Source organism: Vidua macroura, chromosome 4 (genome assembly GCF_024509145.1).
Source record: "Vidua macroura isolate BioBank_ID:100142 chromosome 4, ASM2450914v1, whole genome shotgun sequence".
Taxonomy (NCBI): Eukaryota; Metazoa; Chordata; class Aves; order Passeriformes; family Viduidae; genus Vidua; species Vidua macroura.
Window position 1 is genome coordinate 28,555,007 of NC_071574.1, and position 15,067 is coordinate 28,570,073.

The 15,067-nt window shown below is 51.1% G+C and overlaps 2 protein-coding genes across 5 annotated transcripts; both read left to right on the forward strand.

The window, feature by feature from the left end:
• The first annotated feature begins 9,313 nt into the window (after positions 1-9,313).
• On the forward strand, positions 9,314-11,127 carry LOC128806542 (sulfotransferase 1 family member D1-like). The gene is made up of 7 exons (XM_053976180.1): positions 9,314-9,719; positions 9,794-9,919; positions 10,024-10,121; positions 10,215-10,341; positions 10,441-10,535; positions 10,616-10,796; positions 10,922-11,127. Exons 1-7 carry the CDS (start codon positions 9,431-9,433, stop codon positions 11,032-11,034), a joined length of 1,029 nt encoding a protein of 342 aa, XP_053832155.1. The 5' UTR covers positions 9,314-9,430; the 3' UTR covers positions 11,035-11,127.
• Positions 11,128-12,262: 1,135 nt separating this feature from the next.
• On the forward strand, positions 12,263-15,036 carry LOC128806135 (sulfotransferase 1B1-like). 4 transcript variants are annotated; one of them, XM_053975475.1, is made up of 8 exons: positions 12,263-12,380; positions 13,412-13,563; positions 13,739-13,867; positions 13,979-14,076; positions 14,183-14,309; positions 14,387-14,481; positions 14,557-14,737; positions 14,810-15,036. In XM_053975475.1, the coding sequence occupies exons 2-8, from the start codon at positions 13,416-13,418 to the stop codon at positions 14,920-14,922; spliced, it is 891 nt and encodes a 296-aa protein (XP_053831450.1). In that variant the 5' UTR covers positions 12,263-12,380; positions 13,412-13,415; the 3' UTR covers positions 14,923-15,036. The 4 variants fall into 4 exon arrangements, with proteins under 4 accessions (XP_053831450.1, XP_053831449.1, XP_053831452.1 ...); XM_053975474.1 differs by having other exon boundaries at positions 12,264-12,380; positions 13,415-13,563; XM_053975477.1 differs by lacking the exon at positions 12,263-12,380 and adding an exon at positions 12,499-12,742 and having other exon boundaries at positions 13,415-13,563.
• The last annotated feature ends 31 nt before the right edge of the window (positions 15,037-15,067 follow it).

A 15,067-nucleotide genomic window follows, 5' to 3' on the forward strand; every position in this document is an offset into this window, starting at 1 on the left:
GGGAACAGGCTGGGCACTGCCAGGCTGTGCAGAGGGGCTGTCATGGGGCCAGACCCCAAAGTGCTTTCCCTTGTAACTGCACCAGTAAAGCTGGAGCACTTGAGGAGGGGTGCTGGGCACTGGGCTTCAGCCATGGTGGGTCTCTGGCTGTGCTGGGGGATCTCACTGTGCGCTGGAGCTGTGGGGGCATTGCAGCCCACTGTGGCATCCCACCTTATGGGGAAGGGAGCACGGTCTTCACCTTCCCATGTATTAGCAGCTGTCACATGCTGCACCCACAACTGGCATGAATACAACCAAGAGCCAAAGAGACGTTATTTTGGAGTGTTTCAATGGTGTTAGCAATTCATTGTTGATGAGAGTCAACTGAAATCTGAATGTATGGGCCATTATTGTGTCTGCACCGATAGGATTCCAGTTGCTGGATTTCAATATCACCTGGTTTATGGCCAAAATACTCTTGCAAATCAGCCACCTGAATTGGATCAAATGGGATAGTCATTTATATGTGATTTTCCTCTCCACCCTGAGGTCTAGTAGATTCAGGGGGAGTTGAAGGAGATAAAGAATCATCTTTTCCCAATTCTCTGTTATGGGGATTGCCCTGTATGTTTCCATCCCATGTAAGTCTGCCAGACTTTTCCTGGAACTTTGATATCATGGTCACCATACATGGCACCATTTGGGTAGCAGTTTGCTGACCCTGTCCATCATCTGTATTTCAATTTTAAGTAAAGGTCATAATGATATTTCCTCATCATCAGATGAAAATGTTGCATTGTGGGAACCCAGGGCAGGGGGAATATCCCCCTGTCTGCCCTGGGGTGCTCTGACTCCCAGCAAAACACTGACTTTGACCCTCGTTCATGGAGAAGGCCTCCAAAGCTTCAAAGTAAACTAGAGACCACAAAAGTGTGAAGTAGATTGTAGGGATTGTAGAGAGTAGTTTAGTATGTCACAGGGGTGAGAAATTTAGGTCTTAGGATTTTTAGCATATTGTAGATGGGTACAAGATAGAGGATACAGGGTGTTGTCTCGAGTTCCTTTCTTCTTTCTTCTTCTTCCTTCTTCTTCTTGGGTTTGGGTGGTATCTTGTAATTGGGCAGAAAAATCCGCATTGCAGGTCTTTAGGGGTCAGTTATTGGGTTAGAAAGAGAAATAATCTAGGTGTCACTTCTTAATTGGGTAGTTTAGTTTTTGATTAGACTTAAAAGGCCTTGTAACAAGAGATTGTTAGCCATTTTTGTGCTGGTTTTGGGCATGCAAGGTCTGGGTGCAGACAGTGTACTAAAGTCATGATAAGATAGCAATAAAAAAGAACCTGAAGACCGAAAAAGTCCTGCACGTCTGCTTTTCCTGACAAAGAACTGCTTCAGGAGGGTTTCCCCCTGTCAGGAGAGCCCTTAGGGAGTTGCCCAACGTGGGGCCCGCAAACTCACAACTGGTGCTCCAGTGAGAGGAGAATCCAGTTCTGAAGAGATCATCCCACGAAGTCCCTGGAAGTGAGCCGAATCCATCAAAATTCCTCCGAAGGTGACAGGACTCAGCCGTTCAACCTCTCAATTCCTGGTGGCCTCAAGAGTCACATCCTGTGCTCTGCTGGACAGATCTCGGGACTGAGAGCTGAACCCCAAATTCGGTAAGCTCTGAAGGGGACAAAAATGGGAGGGAATCTCACCAAAAGTGATTTAGACACACTCCAGAAATTAGAATCCTCAGTGAAACAGCACCCATCAAAATTGCACAAGAAGAATTTGGAAAATTTGTTACTTTGGGCAAAGGAAAATTACCCGTCTCTTAAAGAGAAAGATTTCTTTCAACCCTGTTTCTGGGCAGATGCTAGCATCAAGTTATATGAGGACGTGGCATCCCACGATCCAAATGCAGGAGTGCTGTTTGCGGCTTCTAAAGCACTTTATCAAGTTACATATGATGTGAAATATTCACAATCTGCTCCACATCAATCACTGAAAAATCCCCAAACACCTGAGAGTTTTTCCCCAGGGGAAGAAGGGCGGGAGTCTACCGCCCCAGAAAGTGGATTTCTGGAGAGATCCCCCGAAACTCGTGACGCACCGCGCGACCCTGCCAAGGTTCGGGAAGCAGTTTCTCTCTCTGAGGAGACGGGAGACCCATCTCAAGGGGAGGCCGAGGCGGAAGAGGGGACGGGGGTGGGGAAGGAGAAAATAAAGATATTGCGTCTCGGGAGGATCCCGAAAGACAGCGGCTTCCATGTTTTAAATTGCTTATCGGTAAAGACGAGGAAGAAGACATGTCTTGTTTTGAATTTCTTACGTCTCTCTATATCCCTGAGGTGGGAGAAGGGGGGTTGGAGGGGCCGTCCCATTCTCTTCCACTTTCCCCGCCCCAGTCCCAACTCTGGGAGGCGTCACGGACGCCCGACACTCTCGTGGCAACGCCTTGGGTTTACGGCGGGCCGCCCACAGCCTCGGTCGGCTGCCAGCCTCCAAAACAGACGTCAGGAGGGCACGCCCCACGCGGTGGCTCGGTCAGAGCGGCCCCGGGGCCGCCGGCGCCGTGCGAGTCCCTCCCGTCCCCGCCCCTGGGCCCGGAACGGCGGCACACGGGGCGGGGCCCGCGGGTAGTGGCTCTGACGTCACCATCCTCCCCCTCGCCGGTCCGCGCAGGCTCAGTCGCAGCCAGGGTTGGCGCATGCTCCCTGCGCACCCCCATTCACCCCCCCGCGGCCCCAGCCGCTGCAGCTGCCCGTGTGCCCTCTGCTGCGGCCGCTGCGGTCTCTCGCCAGCAGCTGATGCGGTCAAGCATCACCCAGCTACAGCAGCCGCCGTGTCCTGAGAAGGCGCACGCAGCACCACATTTCGGCACGGCACAGCTTTTCCAGCCGCACCAGGTCGCGGCAGGTCCTTGCGCGGCGAAAAGCGGTTCACAGCCGATTCGTGGAGCAACAACGCCACCTTGTGGAACAAAGGCAACATTGCAACAAGCGTTGCAAAAGCTGCAAAAAAATCAGTGCGAGATCATTTTAATCCAGGATATACAGAATCGTCCACAATCAATTGAGGCCCTCAAAGCGTGCCTTGCAGAAGAAAAGCAAGACATAATAGTCATAATTCCAGGGAAAATGGACATGCCAAGCCAAGGCACAGCACACAGGGGACAGGACACCGGCAGTCAAGCCATGGATGATCCACAACAACAACAACAATTTCCTGTACCACAGGAAAACAGCGATGAGAATGTTATGTCCATCACAGCAGGACAAGGCATTCCTATTTTATCTAAAGAACCACCTGGCTTCTGGACATCAACAGACACTTCAGCTTTTTATATGCCTGCTCCAGAGACTTGGCTTTCAGGTCAAAAGTCCAGTTCTTCAACTCAACCAAGATTTTTTTCATTTTCTCAGGATTTTATAAAACAACTTTTTCTCCAGCTTCAAGAATTTGCTCATTGCTTTCCAGGACAAAAGCATGGAACTCACTCTCTTCCATTCACTTAATTATCAACACAGACAGCAAGTGCAGCTACTGCCTCTTCAGTTCCTCAGTATCCAGAACCTGACAACCTTTTTACCTCTCCTCAAACAGAAGGGGAAGGGGGGCCTGAAATGTATGTACCCTTTGGGCCAGAAGAGGATGCATCCAGGCAAATGGCAGCGCCACCGGACGTGGTTCCTATTCTCAGAAATATCCAAAGAGATGCTTCATCAACGAACTAGGCAAATATCAGAAGGAGAGCATTACGAAATAAAGATTATGACATACTAGATACAGACAGCATAGCAATGCCAGTGAGGTATGAGAGAAGAAATGAAAACCCCAGATATGAACCCATGACTCATGACATCTTGAAAGACTTATTACAAGCTGCAAAAAATGAAGGACTTGGTTCATCATATTTCAAGCAGCTTTTGAGAGGAATCTTCAGCAATTACGACTTAGTACCTTATAACTGCAGATACATTGCTTCGACAGTTTTTACAGACTCAAAACTCATGCTGTGGAATGTGAGATAGTGAAGAGCTCTCACTCAGCTGAGAAACAGATATGCAGGGGGGCCACATGCAGGTCTCACACTGGCTCAGTTGGCAGGAGACACACCACACGATAAACCTGAAGACCAATCAGCGGGATTGCCTTGAGACGTGCTTGCAGACATCAGGGAAGCAGCTCAAAAGGCAATTTTACAAATTCAGCCAGTCGGAACTCCAGAAGTGAGGCAAGGTCCCTCCGAGTCTTTCAGTTCATTAGTTGATTGTCTCACACAAGCATTGGACCAGCAAATCAGTGATGAAATGGCAAAGCCACACTTGGTTTGAAGCCTCGCATTTGCAAACGCCAATGCAAACTGAATCATCAGTGCCCTGCCTGACCAGCCAACAGTAACAGACGTGATAGAAGCATGTAGCAAGGTAGGCACACCTCAACACATCGCAGCAATTCAAGGAAGAGTTTGGACGGAACGGGTCAGAAAAATTCTTCAAGAGCAGCGTGAAGAATTTTCAAAAATACTTGTCTTGAGGCTCTTCGTCAGCTCTTCAGCCGGCCAGTCCCACACAAGCGATGGCAACATTGGTTGAGGGGTCATGCTTCAAATGCAGAAAACTTGGGCACATGAGGAAGAACTGTCCAGAACTAATAAAAGGCTCGAAGGTGTCAAGTCTTTGTCCCATATGCAGAACAGGAAAACATGCAAATCAATGCTATTCCAAAACAGATGTAGATGGAAAACCCCTACCCATTCTGGGAAGCTCAAAGAAGAGCGCGGGATGTCAATGCGCTACGACACAAGTGATGGCGATGCCTTTGCAGGGAACTCCACAGGGGTTTCCAACCTCAGTGGCAACACAACCATTGGGGAATGTCAATCAGATTCCATCAGCAGGACCATCTGCCAGTTCCCCAGCGATCCAGACTTACTACCCGGAGGCGCACAATGCGAACTGGCAGTCTCCAAATTAGTGTGCTTTTTAAATGACGATCATGCAGTGATCCCCACGGGGGTCACTGGAACATGGAAAAGGCAAGATTTTTAATTATAGGTAAAGACAGATGCAGCATTTTAGGGCTTATTGTTTATCTGTCAATTATCTCGGCAAATCAAAATGAAGAATTAACAGTCTTAGCTTGAGCTCTACGTCCTCCATTGATTCTTCCGGAAAATATTCCAGTACCCAAAGCTATTGCTTTGCCACCTCATGTGACAAAACAGATCATGCCAGTGGTAGGTCAGCAAATTTTACCTGTCAATGAAGACGTGGACATTCATGCCACCTGGGTGAAACAAATAGGCCATGATCGACCTGTGATCGCCTGCAACTTGACATGCGGCGACAAAATTATTTCAGTCAGAGGCATGTTGGACACAGGTGCAGATGTTACAGTCATTTCATACCTTTTTTGGCCAAGAGAATGGACTTTGAGAACACCCTTGGGTACCCTCTCAGGCATCGGAGGAAACACATTATGCCTGCAAAGTGAAAACCCCATCGTCATTTCAGGGCCAGGAGGGAAGACAGCTGTCATTCGTCCCTTCATTGTGCAGAAGCCCAACACGGTGTGGGGAAGAGACATTTTATCACAATGGGGATGAAAATAGAAATGGATTTTTAATAGGGGTCACTGTGCCACTCACCACCTTGAAGTTGACATGGGAGACAGATGATCCCGTTTGGGTGGATCAGTGGCCCCTTGAACAAAAGAAATTGAGTGCTCTCAAGAGACTGGTTGAGGAACAATTACAGAAAGGTCACATCAAACCAACAACTAGTCCCTGGAATTCAGGGCCAGAACCAGACTGCAAACAATGGCGGGCAAAGATTTTAAAATTTACCTGCCGTTGAAAAAAGACTATCTTGATTGGACATTGCAAAAATCAGAAGATTTACAAATTGCATTGTTAAATTATTTGGGTGTTTGTTCAAGTAATTTTCCAGGTCATAAGCTGTTGCAAACAAAATTAAGCTTCAGCGAGAAACCCATGATAAGTGAAGTGCAGTTGGATGCGATAACATTATTCACAAATGGTTTGGGCAAAACACACAAATCAGTCATAACCTGGCAGAATGTAGCAACAAAAGAATGGGAATCAGGCATCCAAACAATACATTGCTCACCTCAAATTGTAGAATTAGCAGCAGTGGTCAGAGCATTTCAAATGTATCAAGAACCTCTTAATTTAATTACAGATTCAGCATATGTGGCCAACATAGTCAAAATAATAGAAGGGTCACTTCTAAAAGAAGTAGATAATGAAGTTTTGTACTGTTATCTTGTAGCATGCAAAGAGTATTACAACAGAGAAAACATAAATATTTTATCTCTCACATCACAGCACATTCTTCCCTTCCAGGATTCCTAGCAGAAGGGAATGCACGAGCAGACGAGCTAACCATGATAGTTTCAAACACCTTGCCAAACATTTTTGAACAGGCAAAACTGAGTCACGTGTTCTTTCATCAGAATGCACAGGCACTCGTGCACATTTCACATTTCCAAAGATCAAGCAAAAGCCATCATAAGTGCTTGCCCTGATTGTCAGCTTGTGCAACCTCCCTTTTCTACAGGAGCGATCAGTCCAAGAGGATTGCAGAGTCTGCAACTGTGGCAAAGAGATGTCACAAAATACCCATCCTTTGTGAGATTCAAAAATATTCATGTGTCAGTAGACACTTTCTCAGGCGCAGTATTTGCCTCCCTGCACACAGGTGAAACAGCAAAGCATGCATGTCAGCATTTTTTGCAAGCATTTGCTTCTTTAGGTGTTCCTCAAGAAGTCAAGACAGACAATGGCCCAACTTATGGAGGACAAATCCTTGATACATTCTTAAAAAATTGGGGTGTTCATCACAGTTTCAGCATCCCTCACTCTCCTATGGGCCAGGCCGTCATTGAGAGTACACACAACACTTTAAAATCTCTTTTAGATAAACAGAAAAGGGGGGAGGCAGAGGCTATGCCTCAGATGCGGTTGAACAAAGCACTGTATGTTTTAAACTTCCTCAACAGCTCTTTCGCAGAACCTGCTCCACCAATTGTCAGGCATTTTTTGAATAGTACCCAGGCAAAACTAAGGGAGAATCCTTTAGTTTTGATCAGAAACCTAGAGACAGGGCAGATTGAAGGCCCATTCCAGCTAATAACCTGGGGCAAAGGGTATGCTTGTGTCTTCACAGGTGCGGGACCAAAGTGGATTCCGGCAAAGCACATGAAACCATACAGAGTCCAGAAATGAGCAGGTGGTGACCCTGGGAGCACAGAAGCGAGCATGCAGATGTGAGCCAGTGTCAAGATGGTGGTTGACGTCACAGACATCAGTCATCTTTCAACTTGCGTGCAGAATCTGTGGACTGGGGTCTTGTGAGGGAGGGTTGTGTCAGGATTTGCAGATTTTGCAGGGGATAAGCATGAGGCTCACAAGCAGGTATCGTGCTTCTGCCTTATCTCTTTGCTGGTTGCTTTAAGCAGCATGGCCTTGCCAGTGAGTCAACCGAGAGAAAATGTTTGGGAGACCCTGGCCAATCAGTAGGGTCTGGACACCATTTGTTTGACTCACTCACGGCCAAAAAAGCCATTCTCCATCTGTTTAGTCAGTTTACCAGTAGACAAATGGCCAATTCCAAAAGATATTCCCTTAAAATTGTCACAATTCATTTTGAATCTGGTGGACGGTTGGGGTGTTTGGACCAAATTTCTTCTTAAGGCTCTTCATGAACCTCAAGAATTGGAAATTCTTGGCTCAGTGAAGATGCATAATATTTGGTCTTCCTGTGTCAAAACAAAACAAGGATAAAATAGTAGATGTAACCCCAAATCATATCATATATAAAAATGCAACATCTTGGTGTAATCTCACAACAGTGATGGTTTAATCTTGCTCCAGCATGGAGAGAATTTGTGAAGATAGGTATATTCATCCTGATTGGTGTCATTGTTCTTTTAATATTTGTGCCATGTCTACTTCAGTGTATCAGACGGATGATGGATGAGGCTGTCAGAGTGTTTTTGCTTCAAACAGAAGGGGGAGATGTGGGAACCCAGGGCAGGGGGAATATCCCCCTGTCTGCCCTGGGGTGCTCTGACTCCCATCAAAACACTGACTTTGACCCTCGTTCATGGAGAAGGCCTCCAAAGCTTCAAAGTAAACTAGAGACCACAAAAGTGTGAAATAGATTGTAGGGATTGTAGAGAGTAGTTTAGTATGTCACAGGGGTGAGAAATTTAGGTTTTAGGATTTTTAGCATATTGTAGATGGGTACAAGATGGAGGATACAGGGTGTTGTCTCGAGTTCCTTTCTTCTTTCTTCTTCTTCCTTCTTCTTCTTGGGTTTGGGTGGTATCTTGTAATTGGGCAGAAAAATCTGCATTGCAGGTCTTTAGGGGTCAGTTATTGGGTTAGAAAGAGAAATAATCTAGGTGTCACTTCTTAATTGGGTAGTTTTTGATTAGACTTAAAAGGCCTTGTAACAAGAGATTGTTAGCCATTTTTGTGCTGGTTTTGGGCATGCAAGGTCTGGGTGCAGACAGTGTACTGAAGTCATGATAAGATAGCAATAAAAAAGAACCTGAAGACCGAAAAGGTCCTGCACGTCTGCTTTTCCTGACAAAGAACTGCTTCAGGAGGGTTTCCCCCGTCAGGAGAGCCCTCAGGGTGTTGCCCAACGTGGGGCCCGCAAACTCACATTGCATGTATTTTTTTGTTAGGGTAACAGACCCATTTACTGTCTTCCAACTTCCTCATTGGATACAGAAGGTCAGAGTTGTGAGTCTGTATTTCTGCAAATGGTCCAGATGCTCTATCCTGCACTGGTACCTCCTTTCCCAGAGACCCCACCTGCCTGGGCCAGGCACCACTTGGCTTCTGCTTCTCCTTGATCTCCTTCTGGAGCAAGAGCAGCACCTACTCCATCATGGTGAGTTCCTGTACTGCACAACCTGCTGGATCAAATCATCCAGGATGGAGCAGATCAGCTTATTCATCCCTTTCCTACAAGAGGCATCAAAGGAGCACTCAGGAGGGCAGAGATGGGGGCTACCCCTGCTTGCAACACCCTCAGCCAGGTCTATAGCTGTGCTCCATAGCTGAGCCAGCTCTCATTAACCTTTATAGCTTGGGTGTGGCAGGAGGGTGGAGGTGCCAGGGCTCCTGGACACCAGAGCCCATGGAATCCTGAGAGAGGTATGGCTGCCTGCAATGGGGGCCCTGGGTGGCAGAGCTGTCTCTGTACCTCCACAACCCCGTGGCACTCATTAAAGGGGCTGTAGCTGGGGGAGAAGTGCAGTCAGGTGGGAGGAGAGGTGATGCTGGGCTCCATTCCCAACCCCTCATGGCTTGGGGTTAGTGCATAGCCAGCATCCACATTACCGAAGTATCCTACCAGGGATCAGGGCACGCTCCTGTGGCACTGGTGATACCTCTGTCACATGTGATTTGGGCTGGACTTTGCCTAATGGGGCACTGCCCTGGGCACAGTCCTGGCACAGGATCCAGCACTGCCCCAGGCACAGTGCTGGCACAGGTGCCAGCCAGTTCGGAGGTTGTGGAGGCTGCCAGCAGAGAAGACAGCCAGTGCTGTGTGGACCCACTGTCAGCCATGGAGCAGGAAGATGCAATCAGGCAGGAGCTGGGAAGCCTCCATGGCATCCCCTTCTACAAGAGCTTCATCGAGGGCTGGCCGCAGGTGAAGGCTTTCCAAGCCCGTCCAGACGACCTGCTCATCTCCACTTACCCCAAATCAGGTGACTGGTCCTGGGGAAGGGTGCCGGGGGCATGGGGTGACACCAGCCTTTGCAATGCTGTCCCTGTGTGGCAGGCACAACATGGCTGAGCGAGATCATGGACATGATCTACCACAATGGTGATGTGGAGAAGTGCCGACGGGATGCCATCTACAACCGTGTGCCCTTCCTGGAGTTGAAGGCCCCCAAGTGTCTGAGTGGTGAGCTTCCCCAGCCCGGCTGCCTGGCTTGGGTGGAGAGGGAACAGAGCCAGCATGGGGGTGAGGGTGCTGGGGTTTAAACGTCTAAGTCCCCTGTGCCACAGGTGTTGAGCAGCTGGAGAACACCCCATCCCCACGGCTGGTAAAGACCCATCTCCCGGTCCAGCTCCTCCCGACCTCCTTCTGGGAGAAGGACTGCAAGGTAACATGGCAGGTGCTCCCTGTCTCCCCATCTGGGTTGGTGGGGAGGAGGCACCAGTCTGTACCTCCCAAACACATCCTTGGCTCTCTGCAGATTATCTACATGGCCCGCAACCCCAAGGATGTTGTCATCTCCTACTACTACTTCCACCAGATGGCCAAGATACACCATGACCCTGGCACGAAGGCCGAGTTCTTGGAGAAATTCATGGCCGGGAAAGGTGTGAACTGAGCCACAGGATGGCCACCCTGCCATGCCGGTGGGAAGGACATCCCCCGCTACCCCTCTTTTCAGCTAATCCCTTGACCATATCCCACAGTGCCCTACGGATCCTGGTATGACCACGTGCGTGGATGGTGGGAGAAAAAGCAGGAGAAGAAGATACTCTACCTCTTCTATGAGGACATGAAGAAGGTGAGGGTGGGATGGAGGGGAAGGAGCCCTGGTTGCCCCCCAGCTTTTTTGGCAGCCTGCTCATGTCAATCACCCTGCAGGACCCACGGCAGGAGGTGCAGAAGATCTTGCAGTTCCTGGGCAAGGAGTTGGCAGAGGGAACAGTGGAGAGGATCCTGCACCACACCTCCTTCCAGGAGATGAAGAAGAACCCTGCTGCCAACTATGAGACCATGCTCCCCACCTTGATGGATCACAGCATCTCCCCCTTCCTCCGGAAAGGTGGGGGTTCAGCTGGTGGTGGAGGATTTGGGAGGGATGTCCCTAGATTGTATTTCAGCCCCCATCTGTGGTTGCAAATATGTCATGTGTGTGAGGATTTACCCCAGTTATTTTCTTGCCTCCAGGGATCTCTGGAGACTGGAAGAACCACTTCACTGTGGCCCAGAATGAGCGCTTTGACCAGCACTACCAGGAGCTCATGGCAGGCTCTGACCTCCACTTCCAGATGGAAGTGTGAGGGGCTCATCTCCCTTCCCAGGAGGACTCTGCTTCTCCTTGCTCTCCCAGTGGGGAGGATGGATCCAGATGGAGATTCTTGCACTAATGCACTTGCCCCTGCAATAAATTGTGATAAATGGAAGTTGAGTCATTGCCTGCAGGGAAAATGAGGGTGGGGCCTGAACCCCTGGAACTCTAGGCAGTGTCCAAAAACACCTTCATGGTCATCAGGAGAGAGGGTGGGCACACAGTGGATTTTTAGTTAGTGATGGTCAGGCATCACTAGAAGTGGGCACCTTCCCAGAAACCACCACTGGCCCTTGTCAACTTGGGCTGCCCCAGCCTACCAAGGTGCCTGGAGGGAAAAAAGATCGATGACTAGTGGAAAATCCCCAGAGCACCAGCGAATCCAGTGCTGCCACAGCCCTTGCGTGCACAGGAGCTCTCATGCCTCTGGGTTGTGCCAAGTTTCTTGACAGAGTGGGTGGTGGTCAGGCTCTCCTTGACCCAGCTGGAGCTTGGCAGCCCATAGTCTGTGGAACAAAGGTGAAGGGAAACAGCTCCCTGCTGGTATGTGGCCAGGCTCAGCAACATCACTGTCCTTACTGGATAAAGAACACACCTTTCAACCTGCAACCTGGCTGCACCTTGCCCTTGCTCTCAGATGCCTGGAGCAAACCAGTCCCTGTCCCACTGGGGGCAAGGGTGTGCTTTGAAGCCCTAAGTTCCCGATTTAAGCCCCATTTATGGCTGGTTCTTCAGTTTCCAAGATTGCAGCTTCTTGCCATGAGGCAAGACAGCCTCATGGGGTTGTTCTATGCCGAAAGAGATGCAGCCCAGATCCAACTGCTAAAGAGCAGCAGTGCTATGAGGGGACCTGCCTCACAGAAATAAATCCTTTGCACACATTCATTTAAATGCCATGATGCTGTCTCCAGTGGAGATGCCTTCCATTGGAAGATGTGCTTCCCCAGCTCCCGGCTTTCCCTGCCCTGTTTGCACGTGCAGCCAATTTTGCTGGTACGTGGACAGCGAAACACCTGAACACCTGCCATAGCATGCCTCATCTTAGCAGGAACTTGGCCCTGGAGACAAATCAGGGACGTTTTTCTCAAGGCTGCCAACAGCTGAGCTGCTGGCCCTGCCCAGCTGCCATCTCTCCTGCCCTTTCCACTCCCTCCCAGCTGAGATAAGGAAGAACATTTCCCCACCATCAGCACCTTTAAACTCTTTTCCCAGGAGCACTTGTGCTTTGCAACCCCGCAAACTTTGGACTCATATTTGAGTGGAGTAGGGGTACGACCAAAGCCTGAACCCCACTCGCAAGCCCCACGTCGGTGTGAAGAGCTGGGGACGTCCACGCAGGTGACTCTTGGACCAGGACAGGGTGATATTCAATGTCCCGGGATGTGGGTGGGGATTTCCTCCCTGTGTTTACTTCAGCGGGCGGAAGGGGAAGCTGTGATTTCCACCGTCCCGAGGGACGCTAAGCACGGACAGCTCATCCCAGGCATTTGGGGACCGTCCTCATCCCCACTCGCCCCTTCCCTGCACTCCTCCCACCGCAGCACTGGGACCAGGTCGCTCCAGGCTCCTGTCCCAGCGGTGTCCCCCGCCTCCCTGCGCCTCCATCTTCCGTGCAGGGGAAGGAAATTAATAAATCCCGCCCTGTAAGCGGCGGGCCAAGTTTTGCCTCCTCCCTGCCAGAGCACTCGGAAAAGAGGCAAGTAAGCGCGGGGCTTTGGCCACGATCGTTTCAGGGTGCCCTGGCCTCATAAGCGGGGGCCTGCGGGGGTGGGTGCGGGGGCTCCGTGTCCCCGCAAGCCCCCGGGAGATAGAAGCAAGACACCAAGCCTCTCTCCAAAAACCACAGCATGGGGGTTTTGCCGCTGGCACGTCCAGCGTTTCTATCCTGTGCCGTGGGTGGAAAGGCTTCCTAGGGAGAGAGTCCTGTGAGTTCTGCTCCTCGTTCCTGTCTCTGTCAAACCTCACTCAAGCCCCCTGAAAGCAAGGCTTCCCCCTGTGCTGCCGTACGACAGGGAGATGGGGAGGAAAAAGCAAAGAGAATGCAGCCTGCAACTCCAGCCAGGAATGCCCCTGAGTTTTTACACCCAGAACAGCACTGCCAGCTTGGTATGGGCAGCTGCCCACTGCCTGTCTGACCTGAGCCCCCAGAGCTGACCATGCCCTTCCACTCTCCCTGCACCACCATCTGGGCCCCAAAATGCCCACAGAAAACAGGTGCCACCTCCTGCAGTGCCAGCAAGCAGGGCATGATTTCCTTCCTATGGCCAGGACAGCTGGGTTCAGCAGGGATTTTGGGGCCCCTAGGAAAGGAGATGGCCCCATGATGCTCCTTGCTGCCAGCCAGCCCTGCCACATGTCCCTGTCCCCAGCAGGATGGCCGATTCGGACACCTACCTGCGGCAGCCCTGGCGCACCGTGCATGGCATCCCCATGGTCAACGCCTTCGCCCTCAACTGGGAACGTGTTGACAGTTTCCAGACCCGCCCTGAGGACATTGTGGTGGTCACCTACCCCAAATCTGGTGAGCATCCCCAGGCACCAAAGAAGGGCCATGCTCAGGAAGGGAGCCCATGCTGCAGGTGCCTGGGCTGGGACCAAGGGTGTGCCAAAAGGCAACACTGGTAGATGGTGACCCTCTGGTGCCTGAGATGGGTCTCCAGTGGGAATCAGCTGGACAACCGACCTCTCCCCACCAGGCACCACCTGGGTCAGTGAGATCGTGGACATGGTCCTGAAAGGTGGAGACCCAGAAAAATGCAAGCAGGATGATATTGTGAACCGGGTGCCCATGATGGAGTGTGCTGCCCCTGGGAAGTTACCAGCAGGTAGTGGGGGGGCAGAGGGTGGTGGGTGGCAGTGGGTGCTGGATGGGGACAGGTTTGGTTTTGTATGGGAGGGCACCAGAGTGGGATCACTTCTGGGGGAAATCCTTACAGGCACAGAGCAGCTGGAGGCCATGCCATCCCCTCGCATCATCAAGACCCACATCCCAGCTCACATCTTGCCCAAATCCTTCTGGGAAAACCGCTGCAAGGTAACAGGCTGGAATGAACATACTTAGAATTATCAAGCAGACATAAGGGGGCTCCCTGCCCCGTTGGGACCTTGCAAGTCTCGACATGCCACCAAGCTTTCTGCAGATGATCTATGTGGGGCGCAACGCCAAGGACGTGGCTGTCTCCTACTACCACTTTGATTTGATGAACAAGTTCCATCCACACCCTGGGACATGGGCCCAGTATCTGGAGGAGTTCATGGCTGGCAGAGGTGGGACAGGGCATCCTTGGGTGCATGCAGGGGACCCTGCAAGGGACTGTCACCTACTGGCTGCTCTCCCCATGCAGTGGCGTATGGTCCCTGGTACGACCACGTCAAGGGCTACTGGGAGCGCAGGAAGGATCACCCCATTCTCTACCTCTTCTACGAGGACTTGAAGGAGGTGATGGGGCAGGGTGGATGGTGGTGTGGGGTCTGGGCATGGCAGGAGGGGTGAGTGTTGGCCTGTGTCGCACAGGACCTCCGCCGGGAGATTGCCAAGGTGGCCCAGTTCCTGGGGCAGAAGCTGTCGGAAGCGGCGCTGGACACCATCACCCGACACACGTCCTTTGAGGCCATGCGGGACAACCCTGCCACCAACTACACCAAGGTGCCCTCCGACCTCATGGACCACAGTGTGTCACCCTTCATGCGCAAAGGTGAGCGGCTGTGGGGGGCCTGGCGCGCTGTGTGTCCCGGCCCCTGCTGAGCCCCATCTCGCCCGGCCACAGGCACCACCGGAGACTGGAAGAACCACTTCACCGTGGCCCAGAACGAGCGCTTTGACCAGGACTATGCGCAGAAGATGTCAGGCACCGACCTGTGCTTCCGCACTCAGATCTGAGGGGACACTGCCGGACGCCCCCCAAATCTGCCCTGTGCTGTGATGGCACTGCTGCCATTCCTTCCTCTCCCCTGGAACTGCTGGAGAGAAATAAAATGCGCTCCCTGACACTGCCATGGGGTGCTCACTGTCCTGAGCCTCTGCT